The sequence below is a fragment of the Myripristis murdjan genome, chromosome 21 (assembly GCF_902150065.1).
Source record: "Myripristis murdjan chromosome 21, fMyrMur1.1, whole genome shotgun sequence".
In the NCBI taxonomy this organism is placed as follows: Eukaryota; Metazoa; Chordata; class Actinopteri; order Holocentriformes; family Holocentridae; genus Myripristis; species Myripristis murdjan.
Window position 1 is genome coordinate 12,775,991 of NC_044000.1, and position 21,421 is coordinate 12,797,411.

Below are 21,421 nucleotides of genomic sequence, written 5' to 3' on the forward strand. Positions count from 1 at the left end.
TTTCGGGCTCTATATAGTTATTTCTAAAAAAAAAAAAAAAAAATACATATGCACAGTATATATGTACAGATAAGACTACATTAATCAAAAACAATACATAAATAAGAAAAGACACAAAACACTTTTTTTCTCATATCTCTTTGGCTACATAAACTGCAGGTGACTGAGGGTTCAGAATATTCCCTACTGCATTTCTCCTCATCTGAAAGCCAATGACAACTCTTAGGATTAAAGGGACGCTCTTGTTTTTTGTGGCTAATATATAGTGAAAAGATGCATGCTGCACGACTGTGTCAATGCACATAAGGAGTGACAAGGCTTTTATTCCTCAATATGCATCGTTTATCCGTCTGTCTTTTCCTTTGTCCTTTCCTTTTCTTTTTTACACACTGTTTTTTCTTCTCCTTCATTATCTCTATCCCTCGCTCCTTGCATCGCTCCCGCCTGCCACTCCATCCTCTCCTCTCATCGCCTCTCTTCCCTTCATCTATCAACTCGATCCCCCGACTGGACACCCTCTCCAAATGTGTGTGTGTGTGTGTCTGTGTAAATCCCAGGAACTAAGTGATTCCTCTCCTGTCCTCCTCTCTAATACCACAACTTGTATACGTCAACACAAACAGATGAGTGTGATTTAGGGCCCTTGGGTGTGTATGTGTGTGTGTGTGTGTACTGTAGTGTGTGTATGTGTGTGTGTGAGAAGGGGTGGGAGCACTCTGACAGATTCATCCTGCAATTCCCTGGCCTCTGTGTCTCTCTCTCTCTCACACACACACACACAAATACACACACACATATACATACGGAGGAGGCTGTGGAGGAAGATGAGAAAAGAAATAACCGGCAATTGATCAGTGCTATTGATTTTTTCCCTCTTTTTGGAGTGGGTGGATATTTGAAATAGGGCTCTTGAGCAAATAACAGTAATAACTCTTTCTTGATGGTGGTGAAGAGAGAGGAGAGAGGAGAAGAGAAGCTGAGAGAAGAGAAGGGAAGAGAAGAGAAGAGAAGAGAAGAGAAGAGAAGAGAAGAGGTGAAAAAATCTCAAGTCCATTGAGAGAATTTCTATAAATAATTTATTCATGTTTGCTTACAATTCTGGTCAAACATATTTAATCTTTTTGTTTTCTTATCAAATATTTCCAGTTTACAGAGACATTATCTGTATCTGACTCTCTCTGCGTTCATCATCCAAATTTCAGCAGCATATAAAGTTGACAGAGGGTATAGTTGTCCCTTCCCTGACCCCTCCAAACACACACACACACACACACACACACACACATACACATACATATACACCGTCGGTGCCATCAACCCCCATGCCCCCTCCTTCAATATAGTTTAATTATGTGGTATGCAGATAAGTGACCTCCCTTTTGGATGGATAGAGGAGTAAGATGGACTTGAGGGGTTATTATGCTCCATTATGGAAACAGATGGTGAGAGAGAGAGAAAGAGAGAGAGAGAGAGAGAGAGAGAGAGAGAGAGAGAGAGAGAGAGAGAGAGAGAGAATGCGACTAGTTGTGCTATCCCTTTATCAGGGTATAAATAGGGCAGGAATTATAATACAGCAATAGGATTTAATCCCTGTCTGTTCGGAATACAACACACACACACACACACACACACACACACACACACACACACATGTACGTGCACATACATCCACACACACACATCTTGCCTCCCAGTTCCCCGTCCTGCTTCTCCAATTCTACAAACAGTGAAACCAAAATCCTTTCAGCTCTCCTTTTTTCTTTTCTTTTCTTCTCTTTCTTCCTCTCCCCTACTCTTCTCAGCTTCGTTCTTTTCCTTTCATCCTTGCTGCTGTCTTCTTTTCAGCCTCTTTCCATCAGTCAGAGCAGCCTTTTATCCTCTCTTTCTCTTCCATCCCTTTCTTTTTGCCTCTCCAGTAGTCTTGCAGACCGAGGTCAGTGTTATTTCACCTGTTATTTTCTCTCCTCAGTGTCTCAACCTTTCGATCCAATTTTCTGAGCAGAGAACAAAGATTTTCTTTTTTCTCTAAGGACGAATACATATTTAAAGGTGCACTAACGTAAAACTGTCAAGGGTTGTTTGACATGAGGACCCTTTAGAGTAGATGGAAATGTAGCATACACACGCAATCTGTGAATGGGCTCAGCTGATGCCAACAATGCAGACTCAACTATCAGAATGTGTGCTTTCCTTAATCATTTCTCACACCTTTTACACTTTTAAGAATAAAGGATTTTGTTATTAATGCCATCCAGCCTTTGCTAGGTGATGTGTAAGTTATTTTGTAAGTAAATTTCTAAATTTGTGGCTTTATAAGTAACTTTAAAGATGTGTGACTTCAGCAGTCCCAACTTTGTCCAATCAAATAATTTAATTAGTTCAAGTGTGTAGAGAGAACAGTGACCTTACCCCATGTAAAATGAATGGACAGGAATACATAGAAACATACTGTGGGTCAAAGAGGACAGTCACTAAAAAAAAACAATAAGTTTGTACACTGGAGGAAGTGGCAAAAATAAGAAAAATGCAGTACATATCACACTACACCAAATCAAACTGTCAAGATACCTAGAGCCAACATTTTCCCAAGGAAATAACTTCTTCGTCAAGAAAGAAAATTCCCTTTAGCAATAGCAGATGGCTTTTGGTCCTCTCTCCCTCCTCTCCACCTCTTCTTCCCCATTTACAATTCTACTTGCAGAATGCATTCTTAAGATCCTCCTTTTCCTCTTCTTTCCCAGCCCTCCTCTCGAAGCCAGAGGTCTTTTGGCCTTCATTTATTTATCTCGACCCTTCTTTCCCTTGTTCCAATTTCCCCAGCAGCGGAAGACCTTCCTTTGCCCTTCCACCGTTCCTCTCTCTCGCCCCGTCTCTTGAAACCAGATCCAAGGTCTTTGCGCCACAGATTTGTCCCTCTAACGTTTTTACAATCCCAATAGCTCGCACAGAAATATCCTACCCTTACACCCATTCCTCCTTTTGCCCCCACGCCTTTCTTCCTCCTCTCATCCTCTCCCAGCCTGTTCTCCCAGAGAAAAGTTGTGCTGTTCCTCCGCAGCAGATGCCAGCATCCTGCCTGTGAGCGTAGCTTTCATCTACCAACGCACACAAGCTAAAATAGCTGCTACTCAACCTCAATCAATACTACAGTTGTAGGCAGGGCAGAAAATTTACACCATTTTCACTCAGATTTTGGACTCATGTATGTGCTGAATTATTGTTTCTGCTATCATCACTGTAACACCATCAGCACTTTTGTCCTGATTGTCATCAATGTTGCCACTGTTATTATAATATTATGCATTGTTATTATCAGGGGAAATATGATGAAGATGATGATGATGATAGCATCACCATCACCTAAGAATATGGCAACAAAAAACACAGCCCGCTCACCTCCAGGAAGCCCATCCCACACTTCCAGCCAGTCATATTTACAGTCTCCCTCTCCGCCTGGCAGGGGGTCGTTCTCCAGGTCAAAGGTGAGGAAGGTGAGGGTGACATCCATGCTGGGCGGCACGATGATGATGAAGGAGCACTCCAGGTTGTGCGGGTACTTGTCAGGGAAGCCGGGGGACTCGATGAGACCCGAGGGACTGGTAAAGTTACGGGAACAGTCCGAACCTGGAACGAAGGCACAGAGAAAACTTGTAATTTCAGTGTAATGACAGACTGCCGTGGTGTGATAGTACTTCAGGAAGTCGTTATACTGAATTTACTGTGCATGACCACAAGTTATGTATTTCAAATGTAATTTGTCTGATAAGTTATACATATCTATAAGGCCTGGGAAAGAAGTGGGAATGGCCTACTCAGTACACTGAAACGCTGACACTGACTTAACTCCCACAGAGGCCAGTTTGAACTCTTGTCACACTCGAGGTGGGAAACTTGGAAAATCAATTACATCCCAGTTATGACCGACTATTGGGTACAAAGATGCATGACATTGAAATGTTTATGATTTCACACATTAAGAGTTCAAAGAAGCGGAAAACTCAGCAGGCTGACAATACAGGAAGTTCATTTACTTCTTATTTATTTCACAGTGAAAAATGGACTAAAATCAAATGTAGCTGATTATATTTTGCTAGCTAGCTTTCTGCCACAATGGGTTAGTATATAGTACATAGTATAGCTAACTGCTATTATAGTATCAGTGCTAAATAAATAAAGTTGTTATAGTTGTTGTTTCTAGATTACTAACTGATCTGGTAACTCCTCAGCTATATGATGAAGTGTTGATTGTTTTGTGTATGTAGGCCTATGCCAGTTTTCTTTCAGATGCCGTAAGTTCAAAATGGCAGCTTGGAGCCGCGGTCAATTGAGATGCAGCTCATTCAGACGTTTCAGCTCAAACAAACATGCCACAAATTTCAACCAGCGGGCCATCAACATGATAAATCAGTAACCTTTTCACACGATAACATCTACGTGAGGGTGTGTGACTGAGAGAGCGACAGGAAGAAAGATGCAGAGGAGTATCAGAGAGAGAGAGAGAGAGAATACAGACGAATGCCCGAGTTCAATTCCCAATGACAATTAAACACATCAATCAAAGTGTCCAAACGGTCTGATCTCTCTTGGAAGGGATGGGGGGGGGGGGGGGGGGGGGGGGGGGGGGGGGGGGGGGGGGGGGGGGGGGGGGGGGGGGGGCAGCCAAAAAGCGACTTTCTTTCTCCTTTGAGGATAAATTGAGCATCGGAGAAATGCAAAGAGAAGGAGGGAAAGGGAGTGAGACAGAGGGAAACAGATGAGAGAAATCTATATTGAGGGAGTGTGTGATAAGACAGAAATTAGAGATGTAAATGAGCGAGAGACGGGGCGAGAAACGGAAAAACAGGAGACACAGAGAGAGAGAGACATAGAGTGATGACAGCAGCACAGCTGGGTGGTCTAACAGTTATGAGAGGCTTTGAATATCATCATACATACACGTCTGCACACCCACTTGCATGCACATACACACACACACACAGAGTGAGGAGGGGTGATCTGCATATATCATGGGTTCAGGGACAAATAACAATAATCTGGGGCTCCTCATCTCTGAATGACTGTAATGCCTCTCTATTAATGCACGCACACACATTAACGGGTGGGGCTGCACCAACTGGACCATTATTCCTGTCCATCCACACATGCATGACCCCACCCCCAACACACACACACACACATGCATGCATGCATGTTATTTACGAGTCCAGACTTGTCTGTGTGGGGTTTTTACTGAGCTAGTCAGTGGATGCTATGCTGCAAAGGCCCAGTCCGAGACGAAAACGGCTGGTTTCACATGAGATCTCCATGGAAACTAATTTGTTAGACCAAGACTAGAAAGGACTCAGAGTTAACAGACAGTTAAAAAAAAAAAAAGAAAAACTTCTCAGAGGCAAGTAGAAAGTCTACAGCGTGAAAGTCTGTGTGAGACAGTGAGCCCTGCCTTCCTTTCTGTCGACAATCATGTTCACTCTGCATGAGAACAGCACCTCTTTGATATTCAGAATCACACACACACACACACACACACACACTGACACTTCCGTAGGTGTATTTGTGTGTTTTACGTCTGTCTCCATCCCTTTCCTCCTCCTCCCTCTCAATGTAACTCAGGTAAAAAAAAAAAAAAAAAAAAAAAAAAAATCACTCTACATTGATAATAACTTTCAATGGCAACTTCCAACTGCTCCATGCTCAAGGCTCAAACACAAACTCCACATTCCAGTGAGTTGTCACTTTGCTTGTATGCAAGTCTATTCATACACATATCCAGTGATGGAGAGGATAAAAAACATCAGTATTGTTATTTGTCAACTAGATTTCACCCATCTTCTCAGACTGAGAGAAAGTGTTCATTTATAGTGCATATCACAGTAACTAGGGTCAAATGATAGAGAGAGACAATTAATATGCATCCACATTGATGGTTGTTTGCTTTCTCTTGATCTTACCGCTGCATCACCTCTTTCATTAACTACTGTACATATTTTTACAGAAACTGTCTTCATGTCGGCCTTACTGTAAGCCTGTCTGCCCCATTTTCCAGTCTGATTTGCTTGTTATTGTGACCTTCTCTCTCTCATGCAACGACCTCAGACGCTCACACACTCACTCACACACACACACACGCACACACTCACAAACACACCATCTCTCCTCGGGTTCCCCTGGCTCTTGGCCCCCCACAGTGTCCGTTGTTAGATAGCGTGGGGTCTGCGTGACTATGAGCATGTGTGTGTATGTATGTGTGTGTGTGTGTGTGTGTGTGTGTGTGTGTGTGTGTGTGTGTGCAGAGTGCACGCCTGACCAGTTCTGTTGCCAGCAGCGATTTATTCCCTCCTCATTACTTCATGTTCATGAACATCGCAAAAACACTGCTGCCCTCCTTTCTCCTCCTCGCTGCCCCTCCTTCCGCGCCCTCTAACCCTTTTTAATGCCCATCTCCCCCTTTTTCTATTTTTTTTTAATCCGTGTCTAACCCAAGCGATTCCACATCATTTCCAATGTATTACCACATTATTGGAAAAAATGGAAATACTTTAGGTGTGTTTCACACTGCAACTACATCTTTCACTGATTTATTTCTTTCCCACTGTCCTCTCTTCAGTTTCTCTTGCCTTCTTCTCACCTTCTCTCTTTATTTTTTTCATCTTCCATTTTTCTTCTAATTGCTGACCACTCTCTTTCCTTTTCTGTTCTACTCTTTCTTACTCTCTTCTCAACCACTGTTCCTCCTTTCCTTAATTTCCTGGATTGCATCCCCTTCCATCCTGCCTTGTTATATTCTATATACCCTCCTATTTTCTATTTCCCTCCTCACTTTCAGTCTGTTTGAATGTGGGTAACTATAACAGACACACATGTTACACTAAGGGGTAAGACTCACAGAAGCCTGCATGTGTGTGTGTGTGTGTGTGTGTGACTGTGTTGCTGGGTAGACGTGGCGCTGGGGCTTATGGCTGAGTGATCTCGGGGGGGGACAGGACGAGGTCTGTCAGTATGTGTTTTTATGGTGAGCTGGCACGCAGACATCTACTTTCATTCATTTAAAGAGTGTGTGTGTGTGTGTGTGTGTGTGTGTGTGTGTGTGTGTGTGTGTGTGTTCCTACATGTGTGGGTTTGGTGAGCTGGCATGCAGACATCCACTTTCATTCAACCTCAATTTTTCATGCCAATGAGCTATTAGTCAGATCAAACCTACAATTATCACCCCCCTCCATTCCCTATATGCCCCCCCAACACACACAGTTGCACACATGCAGAGGAGACTCTGACAGACAAACACCGCATGCCCACACACACACACAGAGCCTGGCTCAACCGCAGCTTGTTGTGTGTTTTTCCATCTGTGCGGTTAAATTCCACCTCAGTGTCATTTAAGTTGATGACTTACGGTGCTGAAACTCCTCTGGCAGGACCCTTCAGCTTCTGTCATCAAATCACAGCAGGGCATTCCCTCCATAATAAACTCACTATTCAGCCAAATTATCACTGACATATGAAATCATGTGAAATCATCATTGTTACAACACAACTGCCCCCTCAGCTATCCTGACACTGCTAAGGACATGAGGCCAAATTACTGCAGAATTCGATCCAGAATTCCTTTGACACTGTGTTTTGGGCGATTATTTACATTTATTTTTGAGGAGTTTGACTTGCAGGCTTTTTGCTGCATTCTTTCCCGCCGTAACTCGAAACACTGTCCGCTTTCCTCCATAATTTACAAACAAACCAAATGTAAGCAAACCTCTTTACAACGGGAAAATACAAGCAAAATCCATGTCTGTCTGTCGCAGAATGTCAACCGCTATATACAAATCTCTGACGGTATGACAGAGTGGCAAAGAGCTTTCAAACCAGAAAATCACAAAGTAAACCAAGTCTCTATAGTGGAGTAAAGGTGTTTCGAAAGGGCATGGCACACCGCACTTACATATGGGTTACAATGCCGTTTCAGATGTCATGCATGCAGAGCTAACCCTTTCTTCTTCCTTATTTCTTAAACAAAAGAGCTCAACCAAATAAAAGACACTAGCTTGTGTCATGAAATGATTTGCATTCAGACTGAACACAACGTTTCCTCTGGAAATCGTTACGTTAGGTATAGAAGGAAGCATCTATGGCCTGTTTTCTAGGTTCAGATCTGGATCCACTTTCCTCAGTGAGAGCCAGAGGGAGGAGGGGCCAACACTGCCATTGGTTAGACAAGGTAATAAAGTGTCTTGATTGGTAGACAGACAGAGGCTGCGAGGAAGTGCCTGAGGGCATCAGCGAGAATGTAAACAACATCAGTTATTGGAGGGATTGTCACGATAGCTTCCACATTACACTGCCTGATGTGTGTGTATGTGTGTGTGTGTGTGTGTTTTGGGTGTGTATGTGTGATGTGACGTTTGCGTGCAGACATGCAAGCTGCTGCATATGTGAGTGATTGTGCAATGGAAGCCCAATCTGTGCAATGGTTTTGTATTTTCTGCTCATTTAGTCCAGCCGGCATGAGTGCACTGATGTGTTTTATCCCCTGTATGTGTGTGTGTGTGTGTGCGCACGTGCATGTGTGTGTACATGTGTGTATGCATGTGTGTGTGTGTGTGTGTCTGGTGAGTTCTGGGTCACAATAACAGCTGTGGGGGTCCTCTGGCTAGACAGTGATTTTTGATTGGTTGCCTGCATGCTGGTGGCTACAACCATATTGGAGGTCTTATTTCCGTATCCATAGTAACAGCAGTGTAAACATCAGGCATGTGTATTTGTTGTGATGGTCAAGTACAATGAATGTGTGTCTGTGTGAATATACAGTATGTACACTCGGTGGCCACTTTATTAGGTCCACATGTACAATCTAATACAATCCAATACAGCTGTTGTGCCATGAATAATGCCATAAGGCTCAGGTTTTCTGTTTGTCACAGTAATAGAGGTGTTCATTCAGCTCTAATGTTTGGCATTGAGCTCATAGTTAGTGCTGCTGTTGTACTGGACTGCATTTTATTGAGGGATGTTTCTAATATTCTGTCCCCCCCCTCATATATCTAAATAGGAGAGGACAAAAAATTAGAAACATCTCTCAGTGTAATGTAGTCCAGTCCAAGATGTCTGCAAACTACAACCTCAGTAATAAACAGATTTAAATGTACACATTCTCAACAAAAACTGAACATTATAAACTTTGTTAAAAGGTAGAATTTATGGCAGAGCTGTGGCACTGAACTGCATTAGACTGTACAGGTCGACCTAATAAAGTGGCCACTGAGTGTATTTGTATGCAGTGGGCCATTTCCAGACCGATTATACTGTTAGTCTATGAAGGGTCCAGTAATTAGGACACCCAGAGAGAGGGGGGACGACTCCCTCTAACACACACACAAACACACATGCAGACATGCATACACACAGAGACCCTCTCATTAACCCAAACACACACCCCAGCAACAGGCAGGGAGTGGGACAGAGGAGACCCCCTCCCAAAATTCAGCAGAGAACATGTAGGGAGGTAGAAATGATGAAGGAGGAGGAGGCGCAGGAAGGGACACAACCCATATAACACAGGACACACCAGTGTGACTGACAAAAGGTTGAATACAAAGAAAATAAAACGACTATAAAAAAGTACAGGCATGTTTGAAATCCCTTTACTGCTATTGTCTCTGTCCATGCGTTTCTCTCCCTCTCCCGTTATTTCCTCTCCCATTCTCTCTAGGAGTGAGAGTCCATTTGAAAGTTGGAAATATACAATGGAAACGTACAACGGTGCAAGGAGGAGAGGAGAGGAGAGGAGAGATGGATAAAACAAGTTGCTCAGGGTCAAAGGGAGCTAACCTGAGGGGGGATGGAAACGCTTTTTTACCGCTCTCCCTTCTCCCTCTCTATTCTTTCTTCTAGGTTTGAGAGAACAGAGCGCATAGGGGTGGCACACATAGATACATATTTAGATAATTCTCCATGAGACTAGACATTCAATACACATACACGGACACACATAAAATCCAGCCACCCACACAAGCAGACGTTCAGTTGCACCTTCCAGGATAACAAGATCTTGTTAGCAGTACGGCAACAGCTTGACTGTTCCAAATGGTTCCATCATTACTGCCAGGGAAGGCTGGACACAGTAACACACATGAAAAAACAGATACACACACACCCAAAGTTACTCAGACCGAGACACAAACTAGCATAAGTCCTGCATATGCTGTTCTGAGGTTTTTACAGCATCCAATGTGTTGATGAGGCTCCCCTGAAAATATCTGCTTTGGATCTTCTGCAATCTTCTCCATCTAATTGTAAGTTAATTGTAAGTTAAGAAGGATTTTATTTAAATATACCTGTGTGTGTCATTGTGTTTTGTTCAATATCAAGGGTAAACCTGGGATTCAGGGGCTATTTCAGACAAATGTGGCTCAGAAATGGGCAGTCTAAACTGACTAACATATGGCATGACTGGAAGGCTTAAAATGAATTGGGATTGATGTTGGGGAAGGGATTATGGAAGCAGGAATGAACCTCACAATGTCACATCACGGCATTTGGGCTAGCATGAAGTGCAGTTGCAACATTTTCATTACTGGCCCATTTCAGAAGCTGCATGGTGGTTCTTTGCAGAGTACGCAGAGTTTAGTCAAAAATCCTAACTCACCAAGTCAACAAGCAGTCACCTATGATTCAGTACCTCCTGCAAGTCGCTCCCACCCACATGCATGACTCCAATGCTGATGCGACGGGGGAATAGGAATTTGCAAGTCATCTCCCTCCACTCCCATTGCATGCCCACGGTAAGCTAAACTAAAGTACTGTAAGTGTGGTGGGCTAGGTGGATTTTTGGGGTGGGGAAGTGGTCATGCACAGCAGCAGTGCATGTGCACGTGCATAAGACATAACTGGCACTGAGGTAGCAACGCCTCCTTGAAATGATTGGTTGTTTGACAATCTTTACCAATGAGATTACAGCCCTTGGAACAGTTCAGAAGGTGGGATTTTTTTCTCAGTGCATTTAGTTTGACTTGGACCCTTTTAGTGTAATGATCTGTGAGAATTGTGAAGGAATAACATGACCGGCACAAGTCAGTTTTTTACATGTGAGCTGCATGTACCGAATGAAAGGACTCTAAATCAAGGATTGTCCACTTTTACATTATGATCCACAGATTGTGAATCTCGTTTGAGGCCATTAGTACTCTCCTTTCCTTGTGCACCAAGAGTCTGCACTATGTCAGAGTCTATTTAAATCTCAATATCTTAGGGCTATATGTGTCTTTTTCCTTTGTGAGTATCTGTGGTATTAGAGGTTTTTTTTTATTGCCTATATTTGTCCTTTGTGTGACTGCTCTTTATAGCTTGACTTTGCTCACCTTATCTGGACTGCTCTACTAGATTTGGCATCTTTTTAGGCCAAACTGTTGTTTTTGGTTCTATATGTATGCTGGGATACCAATATATGTGATAATATATGGCATGATGCAAGTGGAGCCCATGTTAGTGTCCCCCACTCACTCATCAAAGCAATCAGAAGTATATGGAAAAATAGCAGACCAGGCCTGTCTGTAAGTAATCAAGCTCAAGTCGCGAGCTGTGGCCTGCCAGTGCATCCCTTTGACTTGAGGCTTTGAACTTCAGCTTGTCACCATCACCATAACAGAGGGCTTGTGTTAATTTATGTGGACACTGCATGCAAATGAAATGGAGAAATTTTGTGAAAGGGGAGCCAATAAGATCATATCTCCATTTAACAGCTGTGTGCACGGCATGTTGCTGTTTGCGGTTCAACCGGCGATGAACACAGTCATCTTAAGAATCTGAATGGGCTTCATAAACAATAGGGTCTTAAAAACGCCATGGCAACATTAATATACTCATGCAACAACACGGTCCACATGCACTGACTGGGGACGGTACAGTGCAATATTTTTTTCTCAGTTTCCCTTCTATGACTGGCTTATAAGTGCTGCTAAGCTTCTTAAAGACTAGGTGTTAGGTCAAAACCTTGTAACACTCATTATGGTGATTTCCATGCTTTAATTTCAATTGACGGATTATTTGCTTCTCAAATAATTAGATAAACACAAAAATGCACGGTTGTCAAGCTAAAAATAAGGCTTTTCTTAAGCCCTGAAAAGATGACACTTTGGAGTTACAAGGTTTTAAACTCACAATAAAGTGGAACAGACTGGACTATGTGCGAGTGTTTCCATCAAAGCCAATATGAGCATGAAGCATCGTGGAGAGACTGGTCAGCTCGCTCCAAATGTTTCCCATCAAACTAAAGGCAGTGTCTTGTGTTAGGTGGGTGTCGGGTGGGCTTTCACAAGTCCCAAGTAGGGTCACTTTTCTCTCCCTTCCTCTCTCTGTCTCTGTCCCTCTCAGTGCTAGGGTGTGAACACTGACACCCTTGTTGTTTTAAAGTCCGTCGGGTGGGCCCTGTCAAGCGTGAAAGACACACACACACATCCACAGAAGAAATCCCAACAGGCCGGTGCCAGCAAGCGAGAAACACCGACAACCACACGTGTTGTGTTAGTAACCTCAGCCCTCTGTATGCGTGTGTGAGTGTGTGTGTGAGTGTGTGTGTCTCAGGGGAACAGGGCCCAGGACTCAATTAAGCAGGCATGTGTGGAATGCTTTCAGGGGGAACGGGACAAGATGGCCGTGGGGCCGGCACTATGTGTTCCTCTGTCTCTCTTGCCCTTGATCTCAATTGGTCTCGCTTTGGCTGACCGACAGCAGCGTGAAGGGGAGCAGTGTCTCACACACACACACACACACACACAGACAGACACACACATACCCGGGCACACACACATCGACACACAGAGAGAGCCATGAAGGGGAGAGATGTCTCGCCTGGACAGTCTACAGTGGTCTCCAGAGATCTCCCTCTCTCTCTTTTTCTTTCTCGATCTCTCTCATTCTGCCTCTCACACAACACCAGAGAGACAAGGGAGCAGCCTTGGTCGCCTAATGAAGCATGTATAGCCGTATATGACCAGCTTGTAATGCAGCCACTAATACGTCTAAAGGTGCGATCCTTCAAACGCAGCTAGTACCTGCTCGTGCTCAGTGTCTAAGGGTGACGGATGACTTTTCCCTTGTAACAAACTATTAAATGTGTCCCCCCTTGTTAACTATACAGGGGACGAGAGGGAGAACAGCAGGTTAGCTGACCCATATTTAGCCTCTTTAATTCTGAATAAACTACACAGTGGGAAAGGTCAGTCCAAATGGTGAAGATCCATTAGTTTAATGACTAATAAACAGGGCCTGAGTCATTGGTATATTAGGAATAAGCAATGACCCGTGTTATAGAGTGTCTTTTTTTTTTTTTTTTTTACCTGGGATGGAGTCTAATGGTGTGCTTAGGCCAGTACCAATATCTAATATATTCCCACTCATAATGGCTGATGCTGATAACAATGTTTTTTTTTGCAAGAATTACAATATAAAAAGTTTTCTGAACGTCCTGGCTTAATTGAAATGTTATTATTTTATTTTATTTATTTATTTATTTTTTTAAAAAAGGTTATAAAAAAACTCTTTTTATTACAATTTTACAGTTGCATTAGGTGACACACTCTTTCATAATTTGCCAAATACAGTAAAAAATAACATTGGACCAATACCGATATTGCTTTTTAAGCCGATAGCCTGCTAATACATCAGTCCATCCCTATTTTGAACTGTTGATTCAGGAAAATTGATCAGGAGGCTGATTCTCTTATTTCTTAAAACTTTTGTTTTTTTCCAATAAAAGTAAATTACCTAGGAACCCAGTATGATACCGTAGTTTTCTTTTACAGGCTTGGGTCAAGGAGGGGAGCTCACCTGTTTTGAAGATCTCGTAGCGCAGCGAGAAGCCCGCCCCCTGGTGGGCGTAGTCCGACACAAACTTGATGTGGAGGGAGGGGCCTGATGATATGATGGGCGCAGGGGCTATGTTGCTGCAGTGCTTCCCCAGCAGGTCAGCTGACTCCGAGTTCCCATCGTGGATCTCTATGTAGTCGTACCTGGGGAGGACATTCAGATATTGAGATGTGCGTTTTCTCTTTCCCCCATTTACATTATGTCATTTAATTTCTGCTTTTGTTGAATGTCTATCTGATCGCATCATCAAGAGAAAGCAAACACTGTGAAAGCGGAAGTCATAATTACTGAAAGACAGGACAGTGAAAAACAAGCGAACAAGATGCTTGCAGGGGAACCGACGTTTTATGAATGGCACTGACATCGCAGTTTGTTAACGAGGGAGCAATAAAGGAACTCACTATTTGAGCGAGAGAGGAAATGAAGAAACCTTTGCAAACTGCTCTGAATGCGCTGTCATTAGATACTCTTGTTTTTCTTCATTAGTTCTTTCAGCTGGCAGGCATCGCGTTGGAATTAGTTACAAAAAAGGAGGCAATAAGCAAACTGTTTGCATCTATCAGTGGCTAGAGTGAGTTCTGAAAGGAGAGTAACTACGGGTGCGAGCGCGGGTGTCATTACAATTCAAATTAATGCACTAGAAGACATTGGCACTTCACAGATGGCGGAGAAGGAAAAGAACCACCTGCATGAGGCAAAGGAGAAAGGGAAACCTTTTCAGCATTTTATAACAGCACTGTAATCATGTGACGACACTCCGCTTGCCATGGGCTTTGTGGTCCACAGAGCAGCCTTTTATGGATTAGAACTCCATTATAATACAAACAAAAAGGAGAGAGTGAATGTAAAATAATGTGCTTCCTTTCAACTCACATAAGGAAACAGCGGTGTCACATGTGCACCGCCGAGTTGAACAGTTCAAAAAGAAAACCAATTCCCAATCCGACAAAACTAAATTAGCTGAATTGTGTCTTGTTATTCTCAAAGCGAATCACATGTGCAATGATATCTTTAAAGCAAAGTTCAAATAACTGTATACCCTCAGGCGATGTTCTGTGCCATGAATCTATACCCAGCATTGAAAGGAAATGATAGCTGAAACAAATGTTCTATTGTGCAAGAAAATAGGAATAACTGATTAATCTACCTCACATGCTCAATTTATGTTTTCGGCTTTATCTACATTAGTGTAGTCGAAAGTGCATGTGCATGGAATGATCTGGCTCTTTATGAACTGCGGACGAACTTGGAGCATTTCATCCACGCACTTTGATGCTGGGAAGGATTAGCGTGGAACAAATGACTCTCCATTACATCTTTCACCTTGTCTGCCTCAGTACGGGTCTGATCTCAACCGAAAGGCTCTGTGCTCAATCCACCGTAGGGAAAAAGAATCTACTCTCACTGAGCACAACATATTGTATTTCATACTCACACTTTGATGTGAGAGAGGAAATTCTTGGAAACGTCTTAGGTCGTAGCACAGCTTGTATACAAATTGATCAGCAGGGTTTTATGCTTGGTCTAATTCCAGAAACGTCTGTTCTCTGACCGCTGTTGACCTCACGTGACCTTTTCGGCTCCGCGCACCCTGATTACACCGAACCCCAGCCGAGACCTGCGTGGGTCCGAAGACATCTCAAAACACAGGAAAGTGGCGCATATGAAAGGCAAGCATTCAGAACGGTGTTTAACTTAACAATCATGCCTTTTATCGTTGAGCGTACAGTGCACATCAGCAGGAGGGCTAGCCGAGAGTCTTTTCCCCTCTTTAAAAGGAAGATGCTGACTCAAGATCTATTTTTATGGCAATTTCCTTCATGTTTTCTGGCCATAAGGTTAGCTCCATCTCCAGACCCTCAGCAGGAGTGTTGCCTCTCTGTCTGGATACCAAAGACACACCTGCCTGGCTCTAAAATAGCTCCTGGAAGGAAATTCCTTAAGCAACCTTTCATGACTGGAGGCCACGGAGCTTGATGCTGAGCTGAGTGCATTTCATTTAAATCACACCACAAGGACATCCTTTAAGCGCAGCTCTGGCCCATTTTCGGCATAGGCCCTATTTTCCCACTTTTTCCTGTCACACTGATCAATTCCAACCGCAAATTACTCCAATGCACAGAGCTACTTTCATCCTGCTTTCTAATGTTCACGGCCCTCCAATATGGACAACGGACGCTCCAAAAATCATCTTCAAAAGCGGCCAATGCATCGGTAAAAGGGTATAAATAAAAATGTTCTAAAGTCATGCCTTTCGCACACAATGTCAATGCTACTTTGGCCGGTGTTTGTGCAGGCTGGCTGTCTGTTTGTGCCACTGTCTAAAGTAGAACAAACTAAACAGGGAAAGGTGTCAACAAGCTCTTGGTTTGGGTGCTTTTAGTGTTGATTTCTGAATTATCTATTGGCACCCAGGCAAACAAGATGTAAATAGCCAAACAGAGAAGCAACTGAAGCAACAAGTCGGCCAGAGTCAACCCCTCTGATGGAACGTGATGAGATGTTGTAAGGTCCTGGCTTTAAATGGCTGAAGTTACACTTCAAGTATGTCATTTCTTAGGTGCATATGACGTACCACAGGAAGATACAAGTGTCATACCACACGAGGTGCATTATTGCTGCTGCACAGACACATACAAGATAAGTAAATATGAAACAGGTCTGGAGCCTTTCACTAAGTATGAGAATGCATTCATAACTACAGGAGGTACTGAATCAGGATCTGTGAGGAGACGCTGCTGCACCCTGGGGATCCACAGTCCATGGAGCACACCATGTTCTGACAGTATCACAGGGTAAATCCACCCAGGAGCCTCTGATCCAACCCAGGTTTCTTATTGGCTAATAATGAACGGTGCAGTGCTTCTGAGTTTGTAGATGCTCAAGTGCATGTGAGTGTTTGGCTGTTTCATAATGTGTTGTTTCATAATGAGTCGTAATCAGTATCAGTGTGTGTGTGTGTGTGTGTGTGTGTTCATTTTAGTGCACAATCATAAAACAGAAGTATGTAGCTCTGTCAGTGTTTTCATGTGAGTATATATGTGCACTTCTCTAAGGGTCTGCCTCCTTGGCTGTCTTCGTGTGTGTGTGTGTGTGTGTGTGTGTGTGTGTGTGTTTGTGTGAGTGCACTGACAGGTGAGCAAGCCCCCAACATAATGAGGGTCACACCTCCCACTCTCCCATCAAGCTTTGTGTCAGCTTTGCGTGGAACCAGCATCACCACGTCATAACACAACCTGTCACCAAACTGTGAGCATGCGTGAGTGTGTGTGTGTGTGCGCGTGTGTGTGCGTGCGTGTGTGCATGTGTGTGAGTGTGTCATAGTTCCTGTCACATTTTCCCCTGAAAACGTCTCATCCAAGCGACAGTTTCCTTCTCCTCTTTTGCAAAAATGACAACTTTGTTTAACGGCTACTCAGAATGCAGACATCTCTCTCCCCCTCTCTCTCTCTCCCTCTCTGAGCCTCTCTCACTCTTCTCTCTTTTTTCCCTAATTGTTCTCATTTTCACTCTGTCTTCTTTTCTGTCTTGTCTTTCTTATTTTTTCTTTCTTTCTTCGTCTTCCCTCCCCCTCTCTCTGCTTCTATCACTCTATCTTTCTTTAATGTGCTGTCAAGTGCATAACTAGTGGCATGGAGCCAGACAGAGTGAGAGAGAGAGAGAGAAGGAGAGAGAGGGAGAACATGACACTGCATTCACCCTCACAGCTCCTCCCTACAGACAGACAGAGACAGGTGTCCCTCCCTCCAATGTATTAGCCCTTTTCCACCGAGCCAGTTTGAAGGCTGGTTCGGAGTCGGTGCCTAAAGAACCACTTATGTCTGGGTGCATGATTATCAATCAGATCGGTGTTTCTAATAAGGCAGTCGAGATCCTGCTGAATGCTGTAAAACCCCAATAAAAAAGCCGAGTCAGTCACATCAAAACAGCGGTGAAGGCTATTTAACCTATTTTAACCCCCGCTTGTTTACAGATGACATCAGCCTCTGACACTTTTTACAGCGTTCTTCTCATGCGACCGCAACACGTGGCTCTCCTTCATCACGTCTGCAGCAGAAAACCTGCCTCCTCTGGCTGCTGCTGCTGCTGCTGTGAGGAGACCATTTTACCATCACCTCCTGCTCACTGTCCCAGGACAGCGGCGGCGAACACACATTTCTGTTGCTACGAAAGCGGAGACATAAACTGACTTGTGCGGTGTGGTGATCTACCGGCGTGGCTCTCTCGCTTGTGGAAAAGCAAACCCGCTCTTTGAAGGCTCACGAGTTGATCGCCAATCAGCACTCGCCCCAGCCCCAAACTAGAATTAGATTTGCGTTGGTGGAAAGGGGGCATGTGTCTTTACTCAAAAGCAGGCTGATGTACGCAGCTACATCTCGGTCAACACACACACACACACACATATACACAGCCACAGCACAGAGCCTGTAGCCCTGCACATAGATAGATCTGTCTTTGCAGAGCAGCAGGGAGGGTTTGAGGGTTTCCCCTATCTCTCTCTGTGTGGGAGGTACACAGCTTCGAACAAATTGTTTAATCGCGTCAACTCTCTCTCTCCCTCCCTCTCTCTCTCTCTTTCTCTCTCTCTCTCGCCCTAATATATTTTACTGCAGCCAATTGCTGATTTGCTGAGATTTGCCATAGGGTACAGTGAGGAGGTGGAATTTGTTCCCCCCTCCCATCACGTTCCCTTAAAATTCTCGAGTTAATAGGCGCCATGGATGAGTTACGTTTTTTTTTTTTTTTTTTTTTTTTTTTCTTGCACAGAAGATGGTGGAGTAAAATGTGGAAATCAACAATGTATAACATACAACATGTGACATGGGAGGTTACACTTATGAATTGGGACAAGCATTCATGATGGATTGCGAACACAGCCTTCTTTCCCACAGAGAGAGACGGGATTTAAGAGTTGCTGGAACATTCCAAGGCAAACCTGTAACGTGTTGTGGAAATACACTCTGAACTGACTGGGTTTGATGAGTCAACACTGTGTGAGTGTGTGTGTGTGTGTGTGTGTGTGTGTGTGACGTGAACACAGGACATGGTCTGGATACAGATGCACTTCCCAACCTCTCCCGCCCTCCTCTCCTTCTTTCTCGTCTCCCCCCCCCCCCCCCCCCCCCCCCCCCCTTTTTCTGTCCCTGGTTGTTAATTGCTTTTCACACGCCCCCTCTCTCTCTCTCTCTCTCTCTCTCTCTCCCCCTCTCTCTCTCTCACCAGGTCAGGAGTTGTTTTCTTACACCTGCACATTCCCTTCAAACATCAGGGGTCCCCTTAGCAGACACAGCGTCTGCACCACAGACGCACAGGAACAGCAACACACACACAGACACACACAAAAAAGGAGTTGAAAGCAGGCCAGATTAGCAGTGGTGTGTGACAGTGTTTGCAGGATGTATAGACGGTGAATAATCTGACTTAAGATACTATAAAATTACTTAAATTGCTTCTTGCTTGTTTAGTTAATAGGTCAAATTTAGAGTTTAGAGTCAATTTTATATTAGCTGTTTTATATTAGCTGTCTGTGACTCCTTTGTACACATTTAGTAAGTAACAACAACTTTTTCTTACTACCTATCTGAATTTGTACGCTAACCCAAAGTAGTACTGAATGTTGTTCTCCCCTCAAAATGGGAAGTCACTCTGACTATCACTGACTAAAATGTTTGGTTTTATTTAGACTTTGCTATTTTCATTTGAGCATTACTCAGCAGGGGAAGTCAAAACAGTGGATTCAGTGGTTCAGATCAACAGTGTTGTCGAGGAACTGAAACAGTCAACAGTCAGTAGCTCCATCTTGACTGCTGACTCATAAAGCAGATGTCATATAAATAATAAGACGCATTTCAAGTTAAATTCCAGAAAAATGGCTCCGTGCGCCAGTGCTGGGATGCAAAACTGCATTGCGAGGCTTTCCGTCTGGACAAAGCACAATTATAACACAGGTCATTTGAGCCTGGCTGAGCTGAGACACCTCCAGCTGCACTGGTAACTCAGAGCACTGCAAACAGGCCTCAACTGGCTTTGCCAATTTTTGTGAGTGATTCTTCTTGCTTTAACCTTTAACCTTTAAGAGATGTACATTCAGATGCTATACATTCATGAGTAAGATATTACACTCGAGATTCTTTGCCTGATTATGGCCAGTCAGTGATTTGAAGTCCTCACTGTCACTGCAATGAAACCCTCTTTAGTATTATTGCTATATCACTTTCAGAAAATATTATCAACTAATTTAATTGATTTGACTTCACGGCCTTGATGCAACGTTTTGGTCCTGATACAAAATGACTAGGAGTCTAGATGTTACATCACATTATTTCAGCCCACAGCCTGGTTTCTAAAAGTGTGTGCAAGGACCCAAAACACCCAATTCTCCTGAATCCACTGATGACAAATATAACAAGAACTCACTGAATCCAAACAAAATGTTTTCATTAGTATTGATCCATCTCCATCTCTAACCTCTGCAACACAAAAGTTGTGAGTTTGAGTCGGTAAGTGATGTAAATATATGACCACGCCTACATGCATGAATGTGTGTGAGTGTGTGTGTGTGTGTATTCTTACGTCTGTGTAAGGTAAAAGCCGGCCTATTGAGTCTGTCACTGATGTTGTTAATAGAGAGTGACGAAAATGACTGACTTTACTGTTATCAAGTAATAGGCCTACTGCAGACAGATAGACAGTGTGTGTGTGTGTGTGTGTGTGTGTGTGCGTGTGTCTGGCAGTCTCTAGGACAACCAATCAATTCCTCATTATAGTCGTAACACACACTGATCAGGGTCAGTCCTTCAAAGACACACACATACACGTAAATACACACAAGCGTGCGCAGACACACACGCACACGCGCGCGCACACACACACACACACACACACACACAGTCATTACAGTAACAGGCATTGATCAGGCAGACCTTAAGGGCTTGAGGGAGTGTCTGTAAATCAGAGTACTGATATCATCATCATTACCTGTTCTACTGAGCATGTGTGTGTGTGTGTGTGTGCGTGTGTGCGTGTGTGTGTGTGTGTGTGTGTGGCATAAAATCATCCCCCTGGAGCTGAAAGATGGGTTTCACAGCGACTGCAGAGTAAAGAGCTGACTCTGTAACTGGCTTGATAAGTGGAGGTGTGTGTGGTGAGGAATACAGAAATAATGCTGTCGTTGTGTTGAACGTCACTGTGTGGCTTCCCCTCCTCTAGTTTTCTGATAACGTCCTGCCTCTTAGCAATAGTTTGGCCTTCTTGCTGGCCAACTTATGGTGACACTAATTCAAACATACAGGCAGCTGCTAACTGCCCACAGCTGGTGACTGAACAGCTCTCTCGCTCCGTGCTCCCCTCCTCTCCCTCTCTCTCTCTGCCATCATCTCGCTTTATCTCCCCCACCATGTCTCTCTCTCTCTCCCCCTTCTCCCCTCAGGCGAGTGTCACTTCTCATCCTTCTTCCATTCTGTTTTTTCCTTTTTCTGTCTCTTCAGGACTCCAGTGTTCGTAGCTGCTCTTCTGTCGGTCAGGTGTGCACGTGTGTTTGATTTCCAAGACCCCCCTGAACGCTAAT

The 21,421-nt window shown here is 43.8% G+C and overlaps 1 protein-coding gene across 1 annotated transcript in view; it reads right to left on the bottom strand.

Annotated features, from left to right (window-relative positions):
* The window catches only part of LOC115380278 (neuropilin-2-like), a 109,149-nt gene that overhangs the window by 65,543 nt on the left and 22,185 nt on the right, over positions 1-21,421 (bottom strand). Inside the window, exons 3-4 of the mRNA XM_030081376.1 lie at positions 13,816-13,997; positions 3,397-3,624 (exon numbers count right to left, since the gene is read on the bottom strand). Coding sequence (XP_029937236.1) covers positions 3,397-3,624; positions 13,816-13,997 — 410 coding nt within the window. The remainder of the gene's footprint in view (positions 1-3,396; positions 3,625-13,815; positions 13,998-21,421) is intronic.